The sequence below is a fragment of the Artibeus jamaicensis genome, unplaced genomic scaffold, assembly GCF_021234435.1.
Source record: "Artibeus jamaicensis isolate MK-2021 breed Jamaican fruit bat unplaced genomic scaffold, CSHL_Jam_final scaffold_614, whole genome shotgun sequence".
NCBI classification, from domain to species: domain Eukaryota; kingdom Metazoa; phylum Chordata; class Mammalia; order Chiroptera; family Phyllostomidae; genus Artibeus; species Artibeus jamaicensis.
Window position 1 is genome coordinate 1,447,343 of NW_026522050.1, and position 24,793 is coordinate 1,472,135.

General features: G+C 61.6%; 1 protein-coding gene and 1 long non-coding RNA gene across 3 annotated transcripts; one reads left to right on the forward strand and one right to left on the reverse strand.

Annotated features, from left to right (window-relative positions):
* The first annotated feature begins 834 nt into the window (after positions 1-834).
* ATG2A (autophagy related 2A) lies at positions 835-19,406 on the forward strand. 2 transcript variants are annotated; one of them, XM_037146441.2, is made up of 41 exons: positions 835-1,107; positions 3,102-3,264; positions 3,389-3,541; positions 3,641-3,743; positions 4,146-4,281; positions 4,428-4,526; positions 4,826-4,922; positions 5,014-5,178; positions 5,280-5,420; positions 5,873-6,110; positions 6,193-6,337; positions 6,435-6,527; positions 6,947-7,105; positions 7,210-7,453; positions 7,713-7,809; positions 7,928-8,087; positions 8,928-9,070; positions 9,163-9,308; positions 9,410-9,567; positions 9,995-10,145; positions 10,274-10,473; positions 10,549-10,629; positions 10,755-10,861; positions 10,947-11,039; positions 12,193-12,263; positions 12,480-12,556; positions 13,059-13,229; positions 13,372-13,498; positions 13,580-13,794; positions 14,341-14,549; positions 14,788-14,923; positions 15,343-15,549; positions 15,789-15,890; positions 15,980-16,064; positions 16,152-16,281; positions 16,358-16,430; positions 16,628-16,710; positions 16,995-17,116; positions 17,267-17,421; positions 18,494-18,646; positions 18,727-19,406. In XM_037146441.2, exons 1-41 carry the CDS (start codon positions 937-939, stop codon positions 18,961-18,963), a joined length of 5,796 nt encoding a protein of 1,931 aa, XP_037002336.2. In that variant the 5' UTR covers positions 835-936; the 3' UTR covers positions 18,964-19,406. The 2 variants fall into 2 exon arrangements, with proteins under 2 accessions (XP_037002336.2, XP_037002337.2); XM_037146442.2 differs by having other exon boundaries at positions 13,059-13,223.
* On the reverse strand, positions 1,150-2,988 carry LOC128626512 (uncharacterized). The gene is made up of 3 exons (XR_008390476.1): positions 2,726-2,988; positions 2,481-2,636; positions 1,150-1,931 (listed from the first exon to the last, which is right to left on the reverse strand). It is a non-coding gene; the product is annotated as an uncharacterized LOC128626512 (long non-coding RNA).
* Positions 19,407-24,793: the final 5,387 nt, after the last annotated feature.

The following is a 24,793-nucleotide window of genomic DNA, read 5'->3' on the forward strand; positions in this document are numbered from 1 at the left end:
CACACTGGCATATGAATTTCATATGATCTTTGCATGTCATGAAATCTCATTCTTCCTTTGCTTTTTTCCCAACTATTTAAAAATGTGAAAACCATTCTTAGCTCACTGGCTGTACAAAAAACAATAGACCCCCCTACTCAAGGGATTTGGAACCCATTCTTCATTAATTTTAGCACTAGAAAGATGAAAAGCTATTATTCCAAATGGGATGAAGTTCTGACCAACTGCAGAAAGAAGGAAGGGTCAGTAAATGTCCTGCCAAGCTTTGCAGGGGAAGAGTGGAAAAGGACCTTGGTAATGCACTCACAGCAACCTTTACAAAGCTGTTTTCTTATTTGTAAAATGGTGACTATAACCTCTACTTTACATGGTTCTTATTAGAGTTGAAACAGATAAAGGATAGTAAAGTACTCTGTAAGCTGCAAATGTTTATTTATTTGTGTCTGCAGATGCGTGCAAGGGCTCTCCTACCTACTTTATTTCTCTGGGAAGCCTTCTACGAAGTTTTATGAGTCACTGTTCCTTTAAACCGTTCCCAACTACTTAAAATTAATTGGATAAGTATGCACATGCGCATTCCTCTGCGAGAACTGGCACTTCAAGCAACAGCCCTCCCGCAGCTAGTAGAAGGTTAAAGGTCCTCCCACAAAGAATTTATACGCAAGCGTAAATCAAGATTGGGAGCACTATATCACGCAGAGAGCCTAGTCTCTTTTTGGTGCCTGAAGGCTCCACCCCCCTCGGCCAATCAGTAGGCCTCGCCCTTTGCAATAGCCAATGGTTGTGAGCGTGGGGGGCGTGGCTGAGCACCCGGGGGCGCGGCCTGGCGCTGAGAGAAGCGGCGGGGCGAACCCGAGGCTCTAGTGAACAGCGTAGCCGGACAGGGATCGCCGGCGGGCGGCGAGCGGAGGCGGCCCGGGCCCGGCGGTCTCCGAGATGTCACGATGGCTGTGGCCATGGTCGAACTGTGTGAAAGAGCGGGTCTGCCGCTACTTGCTGCACCACTACTTGGGTCACTTTTTCCAGGAGCACCTCAGCCTAGACCAGCTCAGCCTCGATCTGTACAAGGGCAGCGTTGCCCTGCGGGATATCCACCTGGAGATCTGGGTGAGGAGCCAGGCCGGAGCCTGGCAAGAAGGTGGGGGGCACAGGGCCGCAGCGACCTGAGGCTCCCGGAGAAAGGGTCTGGCCGAGGGACCAGGTACTAGGCGTGTTAAGGCCATGGAAATCCGGCCCTTTTCAGGCGTCAGAAGGACCCGTCTGATCGCCTCCAGAGCAAGAACCTGGGCAGGAAGGGGTTCCTTGTGGCCACTAAACCAGAGGAGAAGCTGAGGCCGGGGAGAGGGATGTCACTTGTCTGGAGAATGCCAGAATAAGCACATTGAGTTTGGGCCTTGATTTCGAGGAGCGTGGTGGAGGGACTAAGGAGAGGGTGAGGAGGGAGTGGAGCCGAGGAACTAGGGGGTTCGGGTAGGACCAGGCCAGGGCAGTGATAGACTTGGGGCCATGACCCTGGCCACGGAAGACTGGTAGGGGCCCGGAGCCCTGCTGAGGACACCTGTGGGAAAGGTCCCCTGACCTCCTGACCCTACAGCCTTGGGCCCAGTGGGTGGGGTTCGCCTCCGGATGTGGATGTCAACAACCGCGTCAGCACCAGTGTTGATCAACACCTCGTGTGACTGCTGAGGCTTCTGACTACTTCCTGCTTTTGGGAGAGTGGGAGGGACCAAGTGGTTGTTTGAGGAGGGGATTGGGAATTAACATCCCCATCAAGAGGGAAGCCCGGAGGGAAGCCCACAGGGAGGGTCGAAGAGGTCAGGCTCCAGTCAGGAAGGAGGCTGGGGAGACAGTGAAGAGGCAGAAAGAAGTAAGGTCAGGGTCAGAGGTGAGTCTTGGCGCAGTGAGGGGTCCTGACTCACAGCTCAGCTGACCTGGAAAGTTGCAAAGGAACCACCAATTAGAGGCATCAGCTCAGGAGGGCAGGGGCTTCTCAGTTTTCTGGCTGGGCAGGCAGCATGGCTGGCTGCAGCACAATCTGGGCAGGAAGAGTTGGGCCTCAGGGATAGTTCTTCCTGAGCTAATGTGGGGTAAGGGAAGTCCCCTGAGCCCAGAGTTGGGGGCACCTCCTGGTAGCCTCTTGCCTGTGAGTCCCAGTGCAGGAAGCCTTCTCAGACCTCTAAGCTGCCCCTTCCTACTTCAGTGCCAAGAAATGCGCCCGCCGCACCCAGCCCTGCCCTCCTGTTGGGTTTGAATTGGCTCCTAGCTAGTTATGCCCCAGTGGAATGCAGGTGCTTTTCCAGCAGCCAGCTGCTCCCCCCAGCTGCTCTGCCTGCAGCCTCTACCTTGAAGACCTTGGAAGAAGCCTGGTGCCTGGGGACCCTGAGATAGGATAAGCAGAGAGACATTGGTCCAGTGCATTGGGTGACGAGGCTAGTCTCGTCTACTCTCTAGGCCTCAGTTTCCCCATCTGTGAATCTTACGTGAGGAGTTTGGACTTGATCTCTCTGGGCCTTCTGGTGTGTTTACTCATGGATCCAACACATGCTTATTGAGACCCTCTCCGGGTTTCGCCCGGAACGCAGGTGGGCTTCTACTCTCCAGGAGCTCCCAGGCTGGTGGGGGTACTGTTCCCCCATCTGTAATGGGGGAGGGGTGCTCAGCCTGTGCCGCAGAGAGATGTACAGCTACACCAAGTGTTTTGAGTCTGGGGGCATCCCCTGCCTACCTCTTCTGGACACTCCCCGAGAACTCTGGCTGCCCAGAGCGCAGCTGCAGTGCTGGTGCACTCTCTGCCGGGCCTTTGAGTGTGCTGGTCCCAAGCCTGGAACACTCCACCTTCCGTCCTCCACCCGGCTCCCTCCACTTCGTCCTTCAGCTCTCCCTCTGGTTTGAAAGATTGGGCGTGTTTGGGTGACGCAGTGATAGGACCCACCAAGGCTAGGGGTCCACATGAGCAAAGGTAGGACCTCGTAGGTAGTGTTGTAGAGAATCCGGGGGAGCAAGGGTGCTCTCCAAAGCAGAGCAGACAAAGGATGCAGCAGCCAGGGAGACAGGCAGTTTGGGGTTTTCCTGAGCCAGGTCTGTCCCCTGTCTGCTCTCAGTCTGTGAACGAGGTGCTGGAGTCCATGGAATCGCCATTGGAGCTGGTGGAAGGCTTCGTGGGCTCCATCGAGGTGGCTGTGCCCTGGGCCGCGCTGCTCACTGACCACTGCACCGTTCAAGTGTCAGGCCTCCAACTCACCCTGCAGCCCCGTCAGGGCACAGGTAGGCTAAGGGCAGGCTAAGGCTGGGGGTGGGGTGGGGGTGGGAGAGCAAGTGGTGGGAGTGGGCCTGGTCACTCAGGAGCTGGCTGGGCCTGCTTGCCCTGAGACCCTCTTCCTACCTGCAGGACCGGGGCCTGCTGACTCGCAGAGCTGGGCCTCGTGCATGACCACAAGCCTGCAGCTGGCTCAGGAGTGCCTGCGGGATGGGCTGCCTGAGCCCTCTGAGCCACCACAGCCCCTGGAGGGCCTGGAGATGTTCGCCCAGACCATCGAGACTGGTAAGCAGGCCCCTCTTGGCCACCCTGCTACCCTGAGGGGGAAATTCTTCCTGTCCTTTACAGCTCTACCTTACCCGAGACCCCCTCCTTACTCCTCAGTGCTGCGGAGGATCAGGGTGACCTTCCTGGACACTGTCGTGAGGGTGGAGCACTCCCCGGGTGATGGGGAGCATGGCACGGCAGTAGAAGTCCATGTGCAGAGGTAGGTGCAAGCCTGGTGGGTGGGCCGGAGTGAGGGACAGGGGGTGTGAGGGGCTACAGATGGCCCTGGCCCTGACCCTACCCCCAGCCTAGGCTCCTGGGAAGTGGCAGAGCATGTCTGCGTGGGCCTGGGCAGTGACCACAGCAAGGTGGTGGGCTGTGTTGTGAGCCGTGAGTGGTGTCCCAGGGCCAGGTGGTACAGACACAGAGTGGCAAAGGGACCCCTCAAGCATCAGGTTACACTCAGAGGGTCCAAGGAGCAAGAACTGGCCGTGGGGGTCCAGGACAGTCTGGCTACGATGGGCAGCTCCATGACCCCAGACCCCTAGAACAGAATTCTGTGCAGGGAGGCGGGCTCTACGCCTGGGTTGACTGGGACAAAGGCTGACTCTGCACTCCCCAGACTAGAATACTGTGACGAGGCCATGCGGGACCCAAGCCAGGCACCCCCAGTGGATGTGCACCAGCCTCCCGCTTTCCTGCACAAGCTGCTGCAGCTGGCGGGGGTCCGCCTGCACTTCGAGGAGCTTCCCCCACAGGTGGGTCAACCCCGATCCCCACAGTCTCTTTCTTCTTTTAATCTCTGCCCTCTCTGGCGCTTGACTCCTCTGCCCCTCTCTCCCTTCTGATGAGCCTTGATGGCATCTTCTTGACTCCTCTGCTCTTATATTCTCTTGCCTCCCAGGAACATGCCCCAGAGCCCCCTTTACAGATCGGCACTTGCTCAGGGTACATGGAGTTGACAGTGAAACTGAAGCAGAATGAGGCCTTCCCAGGCCCCAGGGTGAGTCCCTGGGCCCGTGGGGAGGAGGTGACATACTCCACCTCAGAATTACTTAGCCAGGTTTATCTTTTCGGGACAAATTGGGTCGTCAGGTGGGGGAAGTTGCTACCTTCTTGGCAACTGGAGAAACTGAAGTTCAGAGGGGTCAAGTCGTGGCCAGGGTCACTCAGGTAGTTGGTGAGAAAGCTTAGCCTGGCAACTGGTATCCTTCCTCCACAGGGTGAGGGCAGGTGGGTAGTGGCTCTCGGGGGGGCCTGGGTGGCAAGTATAGGCTTTCTGGTTGCCCCCTCTGCCCTCAGCTGGAGGTGGCCGGACAGCTGGGCTCCCTGCACCTGCTCCTAACCCCACAGCAGCTCCAGCAGCTTCAGGAACTGCTCGGTGCCATGAGCCTGGCAGGTGAGGCCTCTGGGCAATTCAGGGGGTGGGACGGCTGCTGGAGAGCGGCCGGCCAGGTTGGACTGATGCCAGGAAGTGTCCTCCACTGTAGACCCCAAGGCCCTGGATGACAAGCTGAACAAGAGCCGCCCACTAGGTGCTGAAGACCTATGGCTGATCGAGCAGGACCTGAACCAGCAGCTGCAGGCGGGGGCTGTGACCGAGCCCCTCAGTCCTGACCCCCTTACCAACCCGCTTGTCAACCTGGACAGCACTGGTGGGTGTGGGGCCAGGCCTGCGGCTGGCAGGGTGGCCAGTGTGGGTACAGGAGTCGGGGGGCCAAGCCCACTGTCCCTGACGCCCTCACCCGGCCCGCAGACCTCTTCTTCTCCATGGCGGGCCTCACCAGCAGCGTGACCTCCGCCCTCTCTGAGCTCTCCCTCTCCGACGTAGACCTGGGCTCCTCCGTGCACAGTGACGTGACCCCACGCCAGCTCCCTGCCCAGGGCCACCCGATCGGTGAGTGCTCCAGAGGCAGAAAGAAAGGAAGTGGCCTCAGGGCTGTGATGTCACATGTATGCAGGAGGCCTCCCGTGGTACCATGCCGGTCCACCGTGGGTGACTTGGTTTCGGGGGGAGGCTAGCGATACAATGGACAAAACCTGGGTTCTAGAGTCAGTGAACTTGGATGAGCACTTCCACTCTCCAAGACGTAATTTCCCCTCTCAGTAAGTGAGGGTAACCAGGCATGACCTGTGGGCTGTGTGGTTTTTCGCCATCTATTGAGAGCTTGTATGTGTAAGGGACTGGTTTGAGTGTTTTGTCACCTGTAGTCCTTGAAGTTCCCTTGAGAGGGTTGAACTTAGCCTGGACTCAATGCCTGGCCAAGCCTCCTCCCAGAGCCGCGGTCCGGCTGGGCAGGGCTGCCCTTGAACTCTGGGGAGCCCCTGGTGAAGCCTCTGTCCCCTCAGGCAAGACGGCCCTCACACCCCATCCGGACACCATGCGCCCTGACTCGCTACTGAAGATGACCTTGGGGGGCATGACCCTGACCTTGCTTGAGACATCCGCCCCGCCTTCTGGACCACCTGACCTCACCACCCACTTTTTTGCTGAGTTTGATGCTGCCAAGGATGGGCCCTTCGGCTCCCGTGACTTCTACCATCTCCGACTGCGCTTCCAGAGGGCCTGTCCCTGTAGCCATGTTCGGTACAAGCCCAAGGCAGGGGCCTGAGCAGAGACTCCCTGAGCCCCGCAGTCCCCTGCCTGATGCCCAGCTTCTTTTCTGCAGGCTAACGGGTGCAGCTGTGCAGCTGTCCTGGGAGCTGCAGACCGGCCGGGGCCGCCGGACCACCAGCACGGAAATGCACTTCGGGCAGCTTGAAGTGCTGGAGTGTCTGTGGCCCAGGGGCACTTCACAACCTGAGTACATGGAGGTGAGGGCCAGCGGCAAGTGTGTGCAGCCTGGGCCTGGAGGTCGGGGTGGATGAGAGGGCTTGGCCTGATCCTCTCACCGTTCACGTCCCACCCCAGATCCTGAGCTTCCCCAGCAGCCAGGGCTCCCAGGCTTCGGCTCAGCCCTGTGCCCACCTGCGCCACACGCAGACGCTGCGCCGTGTGCCCAAGGTAACCCACCCCACTCTGGGCCTGAAGACCCTTGGCTGCTTCTCATAGTGCGTTGACACCACACCCCCAGTCCAGTCTCTTCTGCTACCTCCCTGGCCTGCTCCAAGCAGAGCACACCTCCCCACCCGAAGACCCCTGAGCACATTTGAACCTGGGTGCCCCTCACCGGCTCATCATGGCGGTCGCCCGCTAACCTCCAGGGTTGGGTGTGGTGACTCGTGGGTGGCTTTCATTAAACAAGCAGGGTCATCTGCCTCTGGCAGGGTGGTAGCAGTCTCCTGGTCCCCTCCTAAGTCCCCTGCCCAAGCGCTTTTCACCACCACCTGGGAGGCCTCTCTGTTTTTGCTCAAGGGGACCCCTTCCCGCCCTGCCCTCAGCCACCCCACAGCCCTTGTTGACCTGAACACCCTCAACCTCAGAGCCGATCCCGGCGCACAGCCACCTGCCATTGCCGCTCAGAACTGGCCCTGGACCTGGCCGACTTCCAGGCAGAGGTGGAGCTGGGGGCCCTGGACCGGCTCACTGCCCTGTTGCACCTGGCCTCCTTTACCCCTCCCGAGGCACCCGCCGGCCTGCTGGTAAGGTGCCTGGCCAGGGCTGGGAGTGGGGCACAGGCACTGTGGCTCATGGTCACCGTGGTGGGGGCCCTGGCAGCAGCTGTGACCCCTGTACCTTCTCGCAGACAGAGTCCCCGCCAGCTGCCGAGCAGCAGACGGTGGTGCGGCTGTCAGCGCCCCGGGCCACGCTTCAGCTGCGCTTCCCCATTGCCGACCTGCGGCCTGAGAGGGATCCCTGGGCAGGCCAGGCTGTTCGGGCGGAGCAGCTGCGGCTGGAACTGAGTGAGCCCCACTTCCGGACAGAGTTGAGCAGTGGGCCTGGCCCCCCCACCCCCACCCGCCTGGAACTTACCTGCTCTGATGTACACGGTAAGAGCCCTTGGGAAGCAGACAGTATCTGGGGCAGGGGCTCTGGCCTGGTCTCCAGCAGAGATGGGCCTAGGGCTCCCGAAGAGGCGGGGTCATGGGGGAGTAGGCAGGACAGGGCCTTTATCCTTGGGCTGCTGCATGAGAGAGCACCCGGGTCCGTAAACAGGAAAGGATAGCCACCGCTGACTCCATGTGGCACTGAGGGAGAAATGGGGACAGGCGTCAGTGACCATCCCCTGTTCTTCCCCCTCCCCTCCAGGCACCTATGAAGATGGAGAAAAGCCACCTGTACCTTGCCTGCGAGTCTCCAAAGCCCCAGATCCCAAGAGCCCTGGTCGAAAATACTTCCTGCCCCAGTAAGTGGGGGCTCTGCCAGGGGCAAACGGCAGAGGGGGACTTTGCTCCTGAGGGTGGCACGAGGCCACCTGGAATTGGGCTCAGGGGACCTGCCAGTGACAGGCCTGTGCCCGGCAGGGTAGTGGTGACCCTGAACCCCCAGATCGGCAGCACACAGTGGGAAGTGGGCCCAGAGAAGGGACAGGAGCTGGACATGTCTGTTGAGAGCCCGTGTGAGCTGCGGGAGCCCGAGCCCTCGCCCTTCTCTTCCAAGAGGACTATGTACGAGACCGAGGAGGTGAGTCTTGGGGGCCCTGGGTCCCGTGGAAGCCACGTGGTGGCTGTGGGCCAGGGGAAAGGACTACCTGGGGCCCCAGGTGACATGACCCAGCACCAGCGAAAATTTCATCTCTTTCATCATCTCATTCAAAGTCCATTTGAAAGCAACCCAGCCTGTGGGGCCCAGGAGTGAGGGTGCTGGTGAGGGCCCTGTCCCATTGGTCACTCGTTGGCACTGTACGTTTAGGCCTTGGGACCCTCTCTTCTGAAGGTGGTGAGGGTTGAATGAGAGGTGGTTAAGGGTCTGGCCCCTGTGCCAGAAAGTCTGGGTCTCGGTCCAGACTCTGCTGCCCAGCGGCCACGTCATCTCAGCCTGGGGCCCAACCTCTCGGAGAGTTACGTACAGATGAGTTTCCTCATCTGAAAAGCGGGCACAACGACCTCTCTCAGGCCTGTCCTGAGGGTGGAGGAATTAACGTGTGAGGCCCTCAGAGCAGACTGCCGTCCCAGCAGGAAAGGGCTCCTGTGGAATGAGTGAGTAAGAGTGAACGAATGGCCCTGGCTGGTGCGGCTCAGTGGACAGAGCGCCAGCCTGCGAACCAGAGTCGCTGGTTTGATTCCCAGTGAGGGCACATGCCTGGGTTACAGGCTGGGTCCCCAGTTGGGGGGTGTGAGAGGCAACCACACATTGATGTCTCTCTCCCTTTATTTCTCGCTCCCTTCCCCTCTCTAAAAATAAGTCTTCAAAAAAAAAAAGAATGAATGAGTGATAGCAGGTTAGGAAGCAGGTCTGGGTCTGCTTGCTGAGCCAGCGGCAGGCCCTGCCTCCTCCCAGACGCCTCCCCCTCCCCCCCCATAGATGGTGATCCCGGGAGACCCTGAGGAGATGAGGAGCTTCCAGAGCTGCGCCCTGAGGCTGTCTCGCTGCAGCCTGGAAGTGGTCCTGCCCTGCGCCCACGTCTTCCTGCCCAGCAAGGATGTCTACGAGAGCCTCTACAACAGGTGACGATGCGGGCAGGCGGGCGGGCGGGCGGGGGCTGTGGCGGGGCCGCGCTGGTCCTCCCTCACGGCCACCCTCCACCCACCTGTCTCAGGATCAACAATGACCTGCTCATGTGGGAGCCGGCAGACCTGCTTCCGGCCCCCGCCTCCACCCGCGCCACTCACCCTCCTGGCTCCTCGGGCCCTTCGGGCTTCTGCCATGACAGTTTCAAGATGTGCAAGTCAGCCTTCAAGCTGGGTAGGAGGGGCGCTTGGCCGGGTCTGGGGCCCCTGGAGCTGGGCGGGGCTGGGGCAACCCTTCCCGACCTCCTTTCCACTGGCTTCTTGATCTCACCCCAGACTCGGACTCAGATGACGAGGATGCCCACTTCTTCTCAGTGGGGGCATCCGGTGCCCCCCAGGCCGCCCCTGAGTCCCCGAGTCCTCACTCCCAGAGCACCTTGACTACACTGGTGACCGTGCTGAAGGGCCGAGTCACGGCCCTCTGTGAGACCAAGGTGAGGGCAGCCCCAGAGAGGTGAGCTCCCGACTGCAGAGCCCCCATTGACAGGGGACTGAGACCCGAGTGAGCGGTGCCGAGCTGGGAGTGTGGGAAATGGGCCCCAGGCAGTGGGGGGCTGAGCGGGGCCTGTCCAGCCAGCAGCACTCACTGGACCCCACTCAGCCACTTAGCAGCACCTGCTGTATGTAAGGCACCATGCAAAGGGTGCAGGTGGGCACCATATGGTGCTAGGGGGCAGACTGGACAGGGGCAAGTCTTCCCCTCTGGCAAGACACAATGCTGGCCCGGGCCTCCAGCAGAGTCCGTGCAGATGCCAGAGCTGATCCTAGTCAGGCCAGGGCTCTAGGAGGGCCCCTTGCCCCCGAGGGCCTGGGCACTGCTCCGCATAGCTGGTGAGGCCGAGCCACGTGCCCTGTCTGCAGGATGAGGATGGGAGGCTGCTGGAGGCTGTGCACGGTGAGCTGGTGCTGGACGTGGAGCAAGGCACCATCTTCAACGTCTCGCAGTACCGAGGCCAGTCGGGACTCGGCTACTTCTGCCTGGAGGCTGAGAAGGCAACGCTCTACCACCGAGGTGTGAGGGCTGTGGGCCAGTCGTCTGGGGTCTGTGGACAGGGGTGGGGGTTTTCAGGAGGGATGTGGGCCCTCAGTTAAGTGGGTGGTCAGCTGGCTTGGCAGGGGGCTCACCAGATGCTTCTGCAGCGGCCGTGGAGGACTACCTGCTGCCTGATCACCTGGAGCTGCCCACCTTCACTCCCCCGGCCCAGCTGGTCCCAACCATCTACCCATCGGAGAAAGGGGTGACCGAGCGGGGAGCCTCAGGCCGAAAGAGCCAGGGCCAAGGCCCTCATATGCTGTCCACCGCTGTGCGCATCCACCTAGACCCCCACAAGAACATCAAGGTACAGCCATGTCTGATTCTGCCCACCCAGTGCATGGAGAGCTGCTCCCTCTCACTGACTGTGTCCCACCCCCAGGAGTTCCTGGTGACACTCAGGCTGCATAGAGCCACCCTACGCCACTATGTGACCCTACCGGAACAAAGCTGGCACTCCCAGGTGAGGGAGGGTGGCATGGGTAGACAGGTCCCAAGGCCGGGAGGAGGCTGGTGTCATGGTTGAGGTGGGGGGCTGGGAGGGGGAAGAGCCCTGTCCTCACCACCTCTCCCACCTGGTCCCCAAAGCTGTTGGAGTTCTTAGATGTGCTGGACGACCCAGTGTTGGGCTACCTGCCCCCGACGGTCATTACCGTCCTGCACACACACCTGTTCTCCTGCGCTGTGGACTACAGGTACCCAGGCTGGGTGCCAGGGGCAGGGGGCAGGCTCTGGCGCGTGTGTGTGAGGAGCCTGCCCCAGCTTCATTGTCACCCCCAGGCCCCTCTACCTCCCTGTGCGTGTGCTTATCACCGCCGAGACCTTCACCCTCTCCAGTAATATCATCATGGACACTTCCACTTTCCTGCTCAGGTATGCAGCCCCCGCCCTCCCAAGCTGAGCTGCAGCTGCCACTGCAGCCCCTGTGCTGTCTGCCTGCTCTGTGTCCTCAGGCCACTCTCTGAACCTTCCTGTACATTCAAGTAATGATCCTCCCTGAGAATTGGATGCACCTTATTAGAGGGCGGTCGGACCAGGGGATCAGAGCCTTCCAGGCATTCGTGCTCTCTGTCATGATCACTTCCTCTGGGCCCAGTTTGCTTCTGGTCGCTGTGCTAGGGTAGAAGGATAAAACAGCCGGAATGTGGTGCCTCCACAGCACAGTTCAAAACAGCCAGACTCACAGTCCAAATGCCCCCAAATCACAACCCCAGTCGGTAAACGTGGCTTGCCCGGCGTTTAGGTCAAGTCAGAACAACATAGAAAAATACCGAGAAATGCCACAGTAGTGTTTACTGGGAAAAGTATGACGTGGAACTGCAGATGTTTAGTATAAAGACTTATGAGCAGGTATGCACAAGCATCTCTCCGTAGCTTCATAAAAGAGAGTGGAAGGAGAGGTATATCGGAATTTGGGACTGGGGTTAGGGACCATGTCCTTTTTATCTCTACATTTTAAAATAATCGAAAGGGGCTCGTGTTACGCTGCCATTAAAAGAAGGGCTCGCCCTGGCTGGTGTGGCTCAGTGGATTGAGCGCAGGCCTGTGAATCAAAGAATTACAGTTCGATTCCCAGTCCGGGCACATGTCTGGGTTGCAGGCCAGTTCCCAGCAGGGGACGCATGAGAGGCAACCACACAATATTTCTTTCCCTCTCTCCTTCCCTTCTGAAGATAAATAAAATCTTTAAAAAATAAAATAAAAAGAAGGGCTCACTTCACAAGAACAACCAACGCATGAGGGAAAGACAGGGCCCTCCCGTCCCTGGGCTGCCGTGAGGCCCAGGAGCGGCGGGGGAGCTAGAAGTGCTTAGGGGAACAGATGGATCTGGGCCTGCGACACGAGAAACCAGGCACGCCCTCCCCGTACATGCGCCGAGGCCAGGGAGGGCTCCCACCAGGGTCTCCTGGGCCTGGGACCCGCCCTGGGTGCCCCCTGCCTGTCTCTGGGCGCCCCGCCCCGGCCGCTGCTATGGAGCTGCCGCCTGCAGGGGCTCCGGGCCCTTCTCAGCCCTGTTCCCCACCAGGTTCATCCTCGACGACTCGGCCTTGTACCTGTCCAACAAGTGTGAGGTGGAGACCCTGGATCTGCGGCGAGGTGGGCAGGGCCTGGGCTGGGCTCGCTCCCCTCTGAGGGACCGTGGGCCCCGGCCACACACAGTGTAGTCCATGTCCTCCCTCCCCCAGTGGCCAGTTCTCCACATGCACGCACTCCAGGGCTGTACCCAGATAAACCCCGATTCTCCCCCGGGTGGTGTGTGTGTTGGGCTGGGTGTAAGGAGGCAGTAGGAACGTCTCTTGTCCTCTGCTTCAGATTATGTCTGTGTCTTGGATGTTGACCTCCTGGAGCTCGTGATCAAAACCTGGAAGGGGAGCACGGGGGGCAAACTGGTGAGTGCATCTGTTTCCCAGAATCCCTGGGGCCGGAGCAGTGTCGGGGCCAAAGTACCTGCAGAGGGCCCCCCTTCCACCACACACCGGCTCTTTGCTTCTGCTCCCTGGGCCTGGGCACAGGTCAGGTCACTGCGTGTCCTTCCCTCACTGGGTTGTGGTTATTGGCTCTGTTGGGAAGGGCCAGGCCCACCGTGGGCGTTCCTCAGTGGGAGGCCTGCCACTCGAAGGCAGGTGCAGCCAGGGCCTCTGCAGTGAGGCAGTTTCCTCATCTGTAAAATGGAGGCCTTGCCTGGCTGGCTGGGGTCAGGGGCAAAGGAGTCGGGTTTAATGAAGCCCTTCACTCAGGGTTTGCACTCCACTTCCTTGGGCAGCCCCAGGCCAAGCCCCTTCCACCCTCTGGGCTCAGTGTGCTCACCCACCCCAGGGAAGACCCAGCCTGTCCCATCTCTGGACAGACAGGGTACAGCCTGGGCTGACGGCGCCCCGCCCGCCCCCACAGAGCCAGCCGCTGTTCGAGCTGCGCTGCTCCAACAGCGTGGTGCACATGCACAGCTGCGCCGACTCCTGCGCCCTCCTGGTCAACCTGCTGCAGTACGTAATGAACACAGGCGACTTGCACCCCCCGGCCCGGCCCCCCAGCCCCACTGAAATCGCTGGCCAGAAGGTACAGGTGAGACCCGGTGGCACAGGCTCCCAGAGCCTGCCTGTCCCCTCCCCAGTCGTGGTCCCTCAGGGGCCTGGCCACGGGGCACCCCTGGGGCCCCGCCCCTCCCCCCGGCACTCATTCACCGCTCCTCCCCTGCCTGGCCCAGCTCTCCGAGAGCCCCGCCTCCCTGTCCTCATGCCCCCCAGTGGAGACGGCCCTCATCAACCAACGGGACCTGGCGGATGCTCTCCTGGACACGGAGCGCAACCTGAGGGAGCTGACCCAGCATTCAGGTGGGCCAGGGGGCCTCTGGAGCCAGTGGACACAGCCAGGACCCACGTCAGGCTCCCCCATATCCGCTCTCTCTCCTACAGGTGGCCCCCTCCCTCAGGCCTCGCCTGTGTCAGTCTACCTGTTCCCAGGTGAACGGAGTGGGGCCCAGCCCCCCTCGTCTCCTGTTGGAGTCCCTGCTGGCAGTTTGGGGCCCTTCTCAGAGACCAATGAAGATGAAACGGAAGAGGATGGGGATGGAGACACTCTGGACAGTGACGAGTTCTGCATCCTTGATGCTCCCGGCCTAGGCATCCCGGTGTGTGGTGGGCAGTCTGGGCAAGGGCAGGATGTGGCGGGAGAGGGTGGCGCAGTTTCAGGCCCTTGTAGAGATGGAGCCGTGGGAGAGGCAGGAGGGGGCCACTCCTGTGGGAGGTGAGGCTGGGCGGTCTTCCTGGGGAGGCAGCCCTGACTGTGGGCTTTGAAGGAGCTAGTGGATTGCCAGGGGAGGAGAAGGCGTGGCATTCTGGGCACAGGGACGGCACGTCAGAGTAGGGAGGGTGTGGGCAGGGGGTTAGTTGGCAGGGTGCGGACTGCAAGGGTGCTGACCTCTTGGCCTCCAAGCACCAGTGGGAATGTCACACGCAAGCAAGACCCAGGTCCCAGGGAGACAGGGCTAGTCGGAGCAGGGGCGCTCGGCCCCATTCCGGCAGAACGTGCAGATACAGGCTGTGTGGACAGTGACCCACGAGTCGTCTTCTGCAGAAATGGGGAGGGAGGCCCGAGGCCGGAAACCGGGTGGAGGGTGGCCTGGTCAGGGGAGGGTGTCTGGGCCACGCATGCTCACTCGGCCTCCTCCCTACAGCCCCGAGACGGGGAGCCTGTGGTGACGCAGCTGCACCCAGGCCTCATTGTCGTGCAGGACGGGCACTTCTCCCGGCCACTGGGCAGCACGGACCTGCTGCGGGCACCTGCCCACTTCCCGGTGCCCAGCACCCGAGTGGTGCTGCGCGAGGTCTCCTTTGTCTGGCACCTCTATGGAGGCCGAGACTTTGGCCCCCACCCCGGCCACAGGTGAGGAAGAGAGTGCAGGTGGCAGCTGACGATGGGGCCTGGGCTGGGGTCCAGTCCGATCTTTGGCAGCTGGTAACCTTGAGTCTACCCTCCCCTCTCTGGCCTCAGTTCCTCCTTCCTTATCCCACCCAGCTCCCGGCGGAGGGTCTCCCACCACAGGCCAAAAGTCCCACTCTGAGAGGAGGGTGTGAGAAAAGGGTGTTCTCGGCTGAGTTGGCCTGTCTCCTATCCTTCCCAGGGCAAGAGTCGGCCTCGCGGGTCCCCGGGGCTCCCCTTCTCGCTGCTCTGGCCCCAACCGGCCCCAGAACTCCTGGCGCTCGCAGGGGGGCAGTGGGCGGCAGCACCAGGTCCTCATGGAGATCCAGCTCAGCAAGGTGAGTGAGGAGCTTGGGGTGTGAAAGGCCAGCATGGGTGGGGGACAGTCGTCTCATCCCTTCTGTTCAGCCAGCACTTCGCACCATGGGAACTTTGTGGAGTGGGTTTTACAGGTGTTTCAAGGATGCAGAATCAGCATCCCTGGTGATAGGGTGGAGAGCGAGGTTTGAACTGGGGTTTATGCTTAGGATGATGGAGCAGATGGATTTGAGAGAGGAGATCAGGAGTTCAGTGTGACCTTGTAGGTTTGAAATGCCCATGGGGTGGCCACATGGGGGGCCAGGCAGCCTCCAGGCATGGCTCTGAGATGGGCTTACATGCAGGAAGGGAGGCTGGAAGGGTAGGGGCCTGGGCAAACCCTCCATCCCTTCCTGGGCCCTGCCTGCCTGTCTCAGGCCTCCATCCCCTGCCTCCCCAGGTAAGCTTCCAGCATGAGGTGTACCCAGTGGAGCCAGCCGCGGGCCCCTCGGCCCCCGGCGAGGAGCTGGAGGAGCAGCCACTGTCGCGCCAGGTGTTTGTGGTGCAGGAGCTGGAGATCCGAGACCGGCTCCCCTCCTCCAAGATCAACAAGTTCCTGTACATGTACACCAGCGAGCGGATGCCACGGCGCACCCACTCCAACATGGTACTGGGGCAGCCCCATCGTGTAGCGAGGCGGGGACGGGGCCACGTCTTCATGCGTGTGAGAGCGTGCGCTCACACTCACCTGGGTTGTCTGCGAGCCTGGGGGGTGGGAGGGCTCTGGGCGGCCCAGCTGCTGAGAGGGTAGCTTGTGTGGACGCAGACTGATCGGCTGAGCAGCAGTGGGCAGGGACCCAGGGCCTGCGGCCCAGCGATCGTCCAGCGCTCACCCTCTGTCCCCAGCTCACCATCAAAGCACTGCATGTGGCCCCCGCAACCAACATGGGTGGACCCGAGTGTTGTCTCCGGGTCTCGCTGTTGCCCCTGCGCCTCAATGTGGACCAGGTGAGCCAGCTGGCTGCGGGCGGGCCCACGGTGAGGCCCCCTGCTGCCGAGCCCTGAGCCTGACCTGTGGCCCACCCTTTTCCCCACAGGATGCCCTGCTCTTTCTTAGGGACTTCTTTACTAGCCTGGCAGCAGGCATCAACCCCATGGTGCTGGCAGAGGCCTCCGCTGAGGGTGAGAGGTTGGCCCAGGGAGGGGCGGGGTTTGGCCTTCCACCTCCCAGCTGGCCCTGGGCCCATCCCTGGTCTGTCTAATCTCTAGCTCACCCTGACACCCGGGCACAGCCCAGCGGCCCCCAGGAAGGGCCACCCGAGGGCGTAGAGGCCCCTGATGATGTGCAGGAGGCCGCAGGTGGTGGGCAAGGCTCTGAGCAGCAGCCCATCTACTTCAGGTATGGCTGTGGGCAGGGCCCTGGGCGGGCTGTGCAGGGCCAGGTCAGCGGTTAAAGCACCCGCTCTTACCCCCAGGGAGTTCCGATTCACATCTGAGGTGCCCATCTGGCTGGATTATCATGGCAAGCACGTCACCATGGACCAGGTGGTGAGTCAGGGCCATCAGGTGGGGTAGCTGAGTACCCTGGGCGTTTTGGGGTTCCTGTTCTGCTCAGGTATAGCCTGGTCTTTGGGGACCAGGAGGCCAGGGCTCGTACCAGGCGTCACTGGCTGCCAAGGAGGGGTCCGGTGGACTGGGCAGGCCGCTGTGCTCCCCCACATAAACCCAACCCCTCCGCCTCCCAGGGCACATTCACTGGCCTCCTCATCGGCCTGGCACAGCTCAACTGCTCCGAGCTGAAGCTGAAGCGGCTCTGCTGCCGGCACGGGTGAGCCCTCTGCACCCCCGGCTTCTCCAGCTTCTCCAGCTTCTCCCAGGGCCCTGCTCTTCCCTTTGCTCTGGTCCTTACTGGCTGTGTGGCCTTGGCCAAGACATCGATCCTTTGGGGCCTCAATTTCTCCTCTGTAAAATGGGCACAGTTATCCCCCCATCCCTGTACAGGGCTGGGTGGGGCCGCGGGGAGTGTTGAGGTGCCTCCGTTCTACCCGGCCCTGTGACACCTCAGTGTGTGGCTCCGCCCCACCCTGCCCCCCTCTCCCCTCCCCTTCCCAGACTCCTGGGCGTGGACAAGGTGCTGGGCTATGCTCTCAATGAGTGGCTGCAGGACATCCGCAAGAACCAGCTACCAGGCCTGCTGGGGGGAGTTGGCCCCATGCACTCAGTTGTCCAGCTCTGTAAGTATCTGGCTCTGGGAACTCTTGAAACTGCCATACCCTTGGGCAGCCTAGAAGCTGCCATTGGGAATGAGTACGGGAGGTCCTAAAGTAGGGTGGTGGGGGCAGTGCAGCCTTCCCACCTCTGACAAGCCCATCACCCCACCCCAGTCCAAGGGTTCCGGGACCTGCTGTGGCTGCCCATCGAGCAGTACAGGAAAGACGGGCGCCTCATGCGGGGGCTGCAGCGGGGGGCTGCCTCCTTTGGCTCCTCGACGGCTTCTGCAGCCCTGGAACTCAGCAACCGGCTGGTGCAGGCCATCCAGGTGAGGGTGCCTAGCTCTGCAGGGCGGCAGGGCCTGCCCTGGTGTCCGATCCCGTCCCCAAAGCTCCCCTGACTGAGTAGTCTGAGTGTGCGGAACATTTTAGGAGGAACAGTCACGGAGAGGAGAGGCCAAGTGACTGGCTGGCAACCCATAGCCCTTCTCCCAAGGCCCCCTGTGGCCCCCCGGCAGGAAGACGAGTGTCCCCAAGCTCCGTAGCCTGCTGAGTCTCTGCTCACGGCCAAGTCTTGAAGAGGAGGGAAGGGGGCCCTGTTTATAGACAGGAGGATAAGGCCCAGACTGGCTCTGGTTCACTCAGGCCCTGCACCTCACTGGGCCCTATGGATCCCCGGTCTCTGTCCTGGGGCAGCTGTAGGTCGTGTGGTAAACCCATGGTGTGAGGACTGGGACGGGACAGGCAGGCATTTACAGGCGGCCGTCACAGGCGGGTGTGAGCGAGTGACACATGGGGAGTGTGGTGCTTTCTGGGCCCTGCAAGTCCAGCCCCATGAGGGCGGAGGCAGGTCTCCAGAGAGGAGGCTGGAGAGATGAGCCAGCATCTAAGGGGGCTCCCCCAGGGCGGCACCTGGAGGGCGGCACCTCCAGGCAAGGAGCCTGGGGGGGGGGGAGTGATGCCAGATGAGAGACGGCACAAAGAACAGGGGGAGTCTCGGACAGAAGGCAGCTTAGACTTGGTGATGGACTCCCTGGTCCATGTGGGGAGTGAGAGGCACCCCTAACCTGCAGGGCTGCCCTGTAGACCTGGCGAGGCCAGGCAATGCACCCAGCTCAGGCAGGCTGCATGTGGGGCACCACAGACAGGTGGGGGGGTGCACGGGTGTGGGGGTCAGCAGGAGGGGTTGGGGTCTGGAGGACATTAGGAACAGCCCCTGAGGAGGCAGCCAGTCCACTTGAAGCCCCCTGACCTGGCTGGTGGGAACCTTGGCAGGACCCCTGGAGCCAGCATGGGCTTGGGGCTGGGGCGGCGGTGGGCTCCCTGGACTGGGGGCCCAGGGGTTCCATCATGTCTGCCTGGACCACCTCTCCTCACCCGGCATCTCCCATGCTCCCCCAGGCCACCGCTGAGACGGTGTACGACATCCTGTCCCCGGCGGAACCCATCTCCCGCTCCCTGCAGGACAAGCGCTCTGTGCGAAGGCAGCGCAAGGGCCAGCAGCCAGCTGACCTCCGGGAGGGCGTGGTCAAGGCCTACGATACCGTTCGAGAGGTAATGCGGCCCAGCCCTGTTCCTGTCACCCCATACCCACTCTGCACCCAGACCCCCGCGCTGACCGCCCACCTCCACAGGGCATCTTGGACACGGCTCAGACCATCTGTGAGGTGGCGTCTCGGGGTCACGAGCAGAAGGGGCTGACGGGGGCCGTGGGAGGCGTGATCCGCCAGCTGCCTCCGACGGTGGTGAAGCCCCTCATCCTGGCCACAGAGGCCACATCCAACCTGCTCGGTGGGATGCGCAACCAGATCCTCCCCGATGCGCACAAGGACCACGCTCTCAAGTGGCGAGCAGACGCTGCCCAGGACTGAGCGAGGGTGTGGAGGACTCCAGGCGCTGCTGGCCTGCACGCCCAGCCAACCGCAATGGCCCCTCAGCTCCTGCACCTTCTGTGCACTGTGCCCACGGCGTGGCGGCGGGCCCTCAGGACGGACCGTGAAGGACCCTGCCCCTGGCCTCCCTGCTGCCAACTGCCAGAGTGGGGCCTCCCTGCCCAGGGCCTCGGCCCTGTCTGCACTTTTTCTTGGGGGGGAGGGAAAGGACGCTGCCCTCACCACCGCCTGGTCCCACACTACTGCCCTGTCCCAGGATGGAGGCTTGTGGACCCTCGGACGCTGACCCCACTCAGCCCAGTGTTTCTCTGTGTCTGCGGGAGAGGTGGGGGCACGGGCACCGTGTGGTTCGTGCGGTATCTAAGCTCCTGAGCGTGTGGGTCAGCCTCTGCGTGAAGTGGAATAAACTGTGCCCACCGCCAGCCTCGCCTCCTGTGCACCTGCACCGCCCTGTGCACCCGCACGGCTCGGCCTCGGCCTGACCTTGACTCGCCCAGGCACCCAGCCACACCCGTGTCACCGCCAGGGTTGGCCATGCCCCACAGGCCTCTACTTGCACGGCCCTGGGCGCCTGCCCTCGGCTGCCCCGGCTTCCCCTCGCCAGGGGGCCGCCGCCTCGGCCCCACTTCCATGTGGCAGAAGCTGAGTGAAGTGGGGGGAGGAGTGGCCCTTGGAGGCCGCCTTGTCCAGACTCTGTTTCTTGGCTCTATCCCTGCAAGAGCTCAGAGTCCAGCCTCACCTGGGGCCGGTTGTGAGGGGACCGCTGGGAGGATGCTGGACCAGAGCAGAGCGCAGGGTTACAGGTCCCCCAGCGAGGTTCTGACCTGACCACGTGACCTGAGGCCTTAGGCCCCGCGTCTCTGAGCCTCCAGTCCTTCCTGATAACCCTGCCCAGCTTATGAGGACCTGGGGGCTCAGTTAAGGCGCCCCCTGGGAGGCTGGGCTCTCTGGATGTTGCCCCCACCTTCCCTAGCAGAGGCTGTGTCCTGGAGTCCCAGCCTCGGGGCACTGGCTGGAAGGGGTCCTGTCGGTGCCATTTGCACAGAAACTTCCATGGGGTCTGGAGGGTAACCATTGTCTGCATGCCCTTCTTTCTCACATATACACACATTGTTTCTTTTTTTTTTTTTTTTTTAGATTTTATTTATTTATCTTTAGAGGGGAAGGGAAGGAGAGAGGGAGAGAAACATCAATGTAAACATCAATGTATGGTTGCCTTTCATGCGCCCCCTGCTGGGAACCGGCCTGCAGGGAACTGGCCTGCAACCCCAGTATGTGCCCTGACTGGGAATCGAACCTCGATTGTCTGGTTTGCAGGCCCGTGCTCAATCCACTGAGCTACACCAGCCAGGCACACATTGTTTCTTGAGGACAGGGAAGGGGGGCTGCTCAGATGGCGCCACCTGCCCCACCCAGTAGCACCACACAGGTGAGCCCGTGGGGGGACAGAGGTACGGACTTGGAGAGCCCTCACCTTGCTGAGGCTGTCAGGGGACCTCTGGTTAGCAGAAGCCCCCCCCCCACCTTTGGTTCTCTGGTGTCTCCTCAGTGAGGGAGACACGGGCACCATGTGAACAGGGCAGAAGTTTTGTCCTGTTGGACCCGGGGTCCTTGCTGTCCCTGGATTCCTGGGGCAGCAGGCTGAGGCCAGGATTTGCAGGGGGAGGGCCCAGGGGGGCAACGGGCTGCAGACAGCCGGGATCTGATGCCACCAAGAGGGGCAGATGCTTCCTGAGCTGCCCCCCACACACTGCCAGGGCACAGTCCAGGGTTCCCTGCCCTTCGAACCTCACTGATGACCCATGCTGACGGACGGCAGGATAATCATTAACTGCCGCCAGGGGCTGGGCCAACAGCTCAAAAGGCACTGGGCCCAGGGCGTCCCCACTTCCTCCTTACACCCCAAGGGCCAGCCAGGTACCCAGGTAAGAGCTTGCCCAGTCGGTCGGACCCCTACAGCCCCTTTGCTCCAGGGAATAGCTGGGTGGTCCCAGGAAGTCTCTTTCATCCTTGGGCCTCAGTCTCCCCCTCAGAATGAGTGATCTGGACTCCCGATGGACGGTGGCATCCCTGTGTCACCACTGGTTCTACCAGGTCGGGCGCATGGCTTTGCCCAGGCGTCCACGGGAGGCCTGCCGGGGTTGGGAGGCAGGTAACTAGCTCTGGTGTCTTCACCCACAGTCCTGTCCCCCAGCAGAGGACTCCTGCCTGGGGACCCCCACCCCACCTCGACTGCACTTTGGGACGACACTGCTTCGGGGAGGTGGCAGGCAGGCAGCACAGACCTCGGGCCCTGCTCTGTGACCTCGGGCAGCCTCCTTGGCTTCTCTGGGCCAGTCCCCACTGCCGGGAAAGGGAGGCATGGCCCGGGTCCACTCAAAGCTCCGAGTCCCGGCTCCTCTTCCTCTCCAGAGGCCTTGAGATCTCTGAAATGTCCCCGTGGCAGGACCGGCCCTGGAATCTGTCACTGAAGCCTCTTGGACCAGAGCCAGTCTGGGGAGAGGAGAAAATACTTCACAGAAAAAAGGTCTGCTCCCTGGTGGCCCTAGGTCGTTAGCTCAGAGACTCCAGCCAGCAGCCCCTTCCTCTCCCCGTGGAAGGAACAGACCCAGAAGTTGAAGAAAGGGTGGCTCCCCACCCGCCTAGGCCAGAGTGCAGGACAGCCTCACAGGCCCTGGAGTGCCCGTGGGGAACCGGCAGCAGCTCAGAGAAGTCAAGCCACAAGTTCAAGGTCACCCAGCTCCCAGGCCACCAAGGTGCTAAGCGTTTTTCCAGATGGGTGGTTGCTTATGGCCCTTCTCTTACCGTTCCGCCTGCAGGTTTGTGTATCTGCATCTTTTCAAGCTCCCTGCTCTCCCATCCTCCCACCTCGCCCTCCTCTGCCCTGTCTGCCCCGCACCTGTCTCTCTTTTGGCCTCTCTGCCTCGCTTGCCCACTTTCCTCCGCTACCCCTTCACCCCCACCTTCCCTCCCAGTCTCGTCTCCAGTTTCTACAGTGCCATCCTAGGGAGTCTGGGCATTCGGAGTCCCTCGATGTCCCTCTGCCCTGCGGCTGTGGCAGGAGGGGTGGGCAAAGGGCGGAGAAGGGCGGCCGCAGCAGCCGACCCTGGGACTGGGGCCCAGGTCTGCTTGGGAAAGAAACGAGGAAACAGGGAACCTGGGGACAGAGGGTGTGGGGAGTCAGAGCGGGCAAAGGCTGCCTCGGAGCTGTAAACCAGAGCCACTCCCGGCTGTATGGGCAGATCTGGGGTTGAGACTGGACTTTGCCCAGAGAAGGAGTGGGCCGCAGGTGATAAGGAGCCTCACTATAAAGACCATGGACCCAGGACCACGAGGGCCCGAGGGCCCAGGTGCGTGGGCGCAGGGCACACGCCGGACTTCTGCCCGAGAGGAGCCGCCTCCGAGTGGCTCCCACCCCCTGTAACAGCAACTCCATGTGGAAGTGCCCACTGGTTCCAGTGGGGCTGCTGTTATCGGGGGTGAGGGCCATCCCCCCAGAGGAGCCGAGGCAGCAGCCGCCCTGCAGAGCGGCAGGGTCTCCGTGACTGTGCGTCCAGGTCGGGGACAGCAGAGAGTGGTAGGCAGGCCGTCAGCAGGCTGTGAGACCGAGTGCACAGGGCTCTGACCTATGAATTGACAGCCAGTGCTCCCGTCTCCCCTCTGGCTGCCAGTTCCATAGGCCACAGGTATGTTTGCCTCAATGCCAGCTGCCAGGCCTGTGGGGGCGGGGCGGGCTGGGGCCAGGGGCGTCCCGTGGGCAGTGGAGAGCTGCCGCCCCAGAGCAGCACTCGAGGCCCAGTGTCTCCTGTCTCCTCCCCACCTCTCCGCCCCCCTCTGGCGAGCCTGCACTGCCGCAGGTCCCCACGGCATCTGCTGCAACATGCCTCTGTGCTTCGCCCGTGCTGTGCCCTCGGCCTGAGATGCCCTTCCCAGCCTTCTTTTGCCAGTCTCACTCTTACTAACCATTCCAAGTTCTGCTGAAGCATTTACTGCCTCCAGGAAGCCTTCTGGAGTCCCACTTGACCCTGAGTGCCTACGCAGGCACCCCCAGTACCCAGCGCCTCTCCTGGGTACTGTACTCACTCAGGGCTTCTGTCCTCCCACTGCCTGTGAGCTCGGCCCCCAGCGCAGGCCGAGCCAGGGTGTGTGCTCGGTCCCCGCTTGAACAGATCCTGAGCCTCCTTGCACCCTGAGAAAGATCACCAACACCCAGTGTGGCTGAAGGGGCCAGAAGCTCTGGCCCAGTCCATGCTCGAGCCCCGCTAAGAGAGGGACCCTGAGCCAGCCTTCCCCCCTGTTCTCCCCTCTCTCCTTTCTCTGGCCAGTCCCATCCCCCTGGCCACGGCCCCCACCTCCAGCTCCCCAGGCCCAGCTGTGGTGGGAGTGGTGGCGGGGAGCCGGGTGGACAGGACCCTGGCCCCACCCCTGCCCCAGCTTCTCCAACAGCCTCACTCCACTCCTCCCTGGCTTTCTTTGTTTTTTAAATTAATTTATTTATTTTTAGAGAGAGGGGAAGAGAGGGAGATAGAGAGGGAGAGAAACGCCGATGTGGGGAGAAACATCCATCAGTTTGCCTCTGGACTGGGGACAGACTGCCCCCCTTCCCCCGTAACCCAGGCACATGCCCTAACCGGGAATCAAACCCACGACCTTTGGTTTTGCTGTACAACACTCAACCGGCCGAGTCTCACGGGTTAGGGCACACTGGCCTGCCTTTCATACAGTGGGGTTCTGGGGAATTTTCATTTGGACACAATGAACACTATCCTGCTGGTAAAAAAAATTAAAAAATGGGGAACTCAGACCTAGGAATGAATGCTCCTTGAGCCCCTCCTGACTGCTAGGCACTGACGCACACAGAGTGCCAGGAACCGCTCCAGCCGCCTTGCACGGGGGGCTCCTAAAACCTCTCCGGGAGTCCAGGACGCAGGCTCAGGGAGCGCGAACAACTGGCCGAGGTCACGAAGCCGGGGGACCTGCCCCCTCTGAGGACTCTGTGCTGCCGACTGGCCTCTCCACTCTGGTCTCTGTATGGCCATCACGGTCCCTTCCCCATACTGCTTTGTGCACACGGCCTGGCCCGTCAGCTCTGGCTTCCTGGGCCCCACTCCTCTGCCGAGGCCTCTCCAGGTCTCTGCAGGGTCTGCTCCTCCGCCTCCCCTCCAGTGGCTCTGTGGGCCTCTCCCGCCGGCCCCTTATCTTGTTCCTTGAGAGTTCTGTGCGCTTATCTTATCCTCCCGCTGGTCCCAGACTCCTTGAGGGTAAAGTCCATGACTCACTCATCCTCCCTGGTGGGGGATCCGGGACAGCCTGTAGGTGTTCTAGATACACTGGGGGACCGAGACACTCACTCCCAGGGTGCTGGCTTCGGGTGCAGGGGATGGCAGGCAGCTGCCCCTGCCCTGGGTTCCCTCCCACACCTGCCTCCAAAGAGCCCGTGACGCTCTCAGAGCCTGTGTCCCGATTCCAGAGCAAGGCCTATCAGAACGGAGCGAGGCCTCCCTCTGACCCGGTTGCCCTGACCTGCCGTCTTTTTCCAGCAGGCCCCGGGCCTGTGCACATCTTGCCTAGACTGGATCCTGCTCCTACCCTCGAGACTCACACTCACTGGCTCCCATAATGCTCTGTGGCCTCTCTGACAGCCCCCATTGCACCCCACAATGAACACCTGGCTGTTCCCCCAGACTGCCAACTCCTGGGAGCAGCAGCCACTGATTTTTTTGTCTCCTACAGCCTCAGAGACAGGCAGAGTAGGTGCTTAATAAATGCGCACTGAACCTCACCCAGAGAGGATCGATTTGACTCTTCT

Coding starts and splice junctions, on each gene's coding strand:
- ATG2A (XM_037146441.2), top strand. CDS start 937: ATGTCACGATGGCTGTGGCCATGGTCGAACTGTGTGAAAGAGCGGGTC. Junction 8,088..8,927: donor CTATGTACGAGACCGAGGAG/GTGAGTCTTGGG, acceptor CCCCCCCCATAG/ATGGTGATCCCGGGAGACCC. Junction 16,065..16,151: donor GGCAGAGGCCTCCGCTGAGG/GTGAGAGGTTGG, acceptor TCTAATCTCTAG/CTCACCCTGACACCCGGGCA.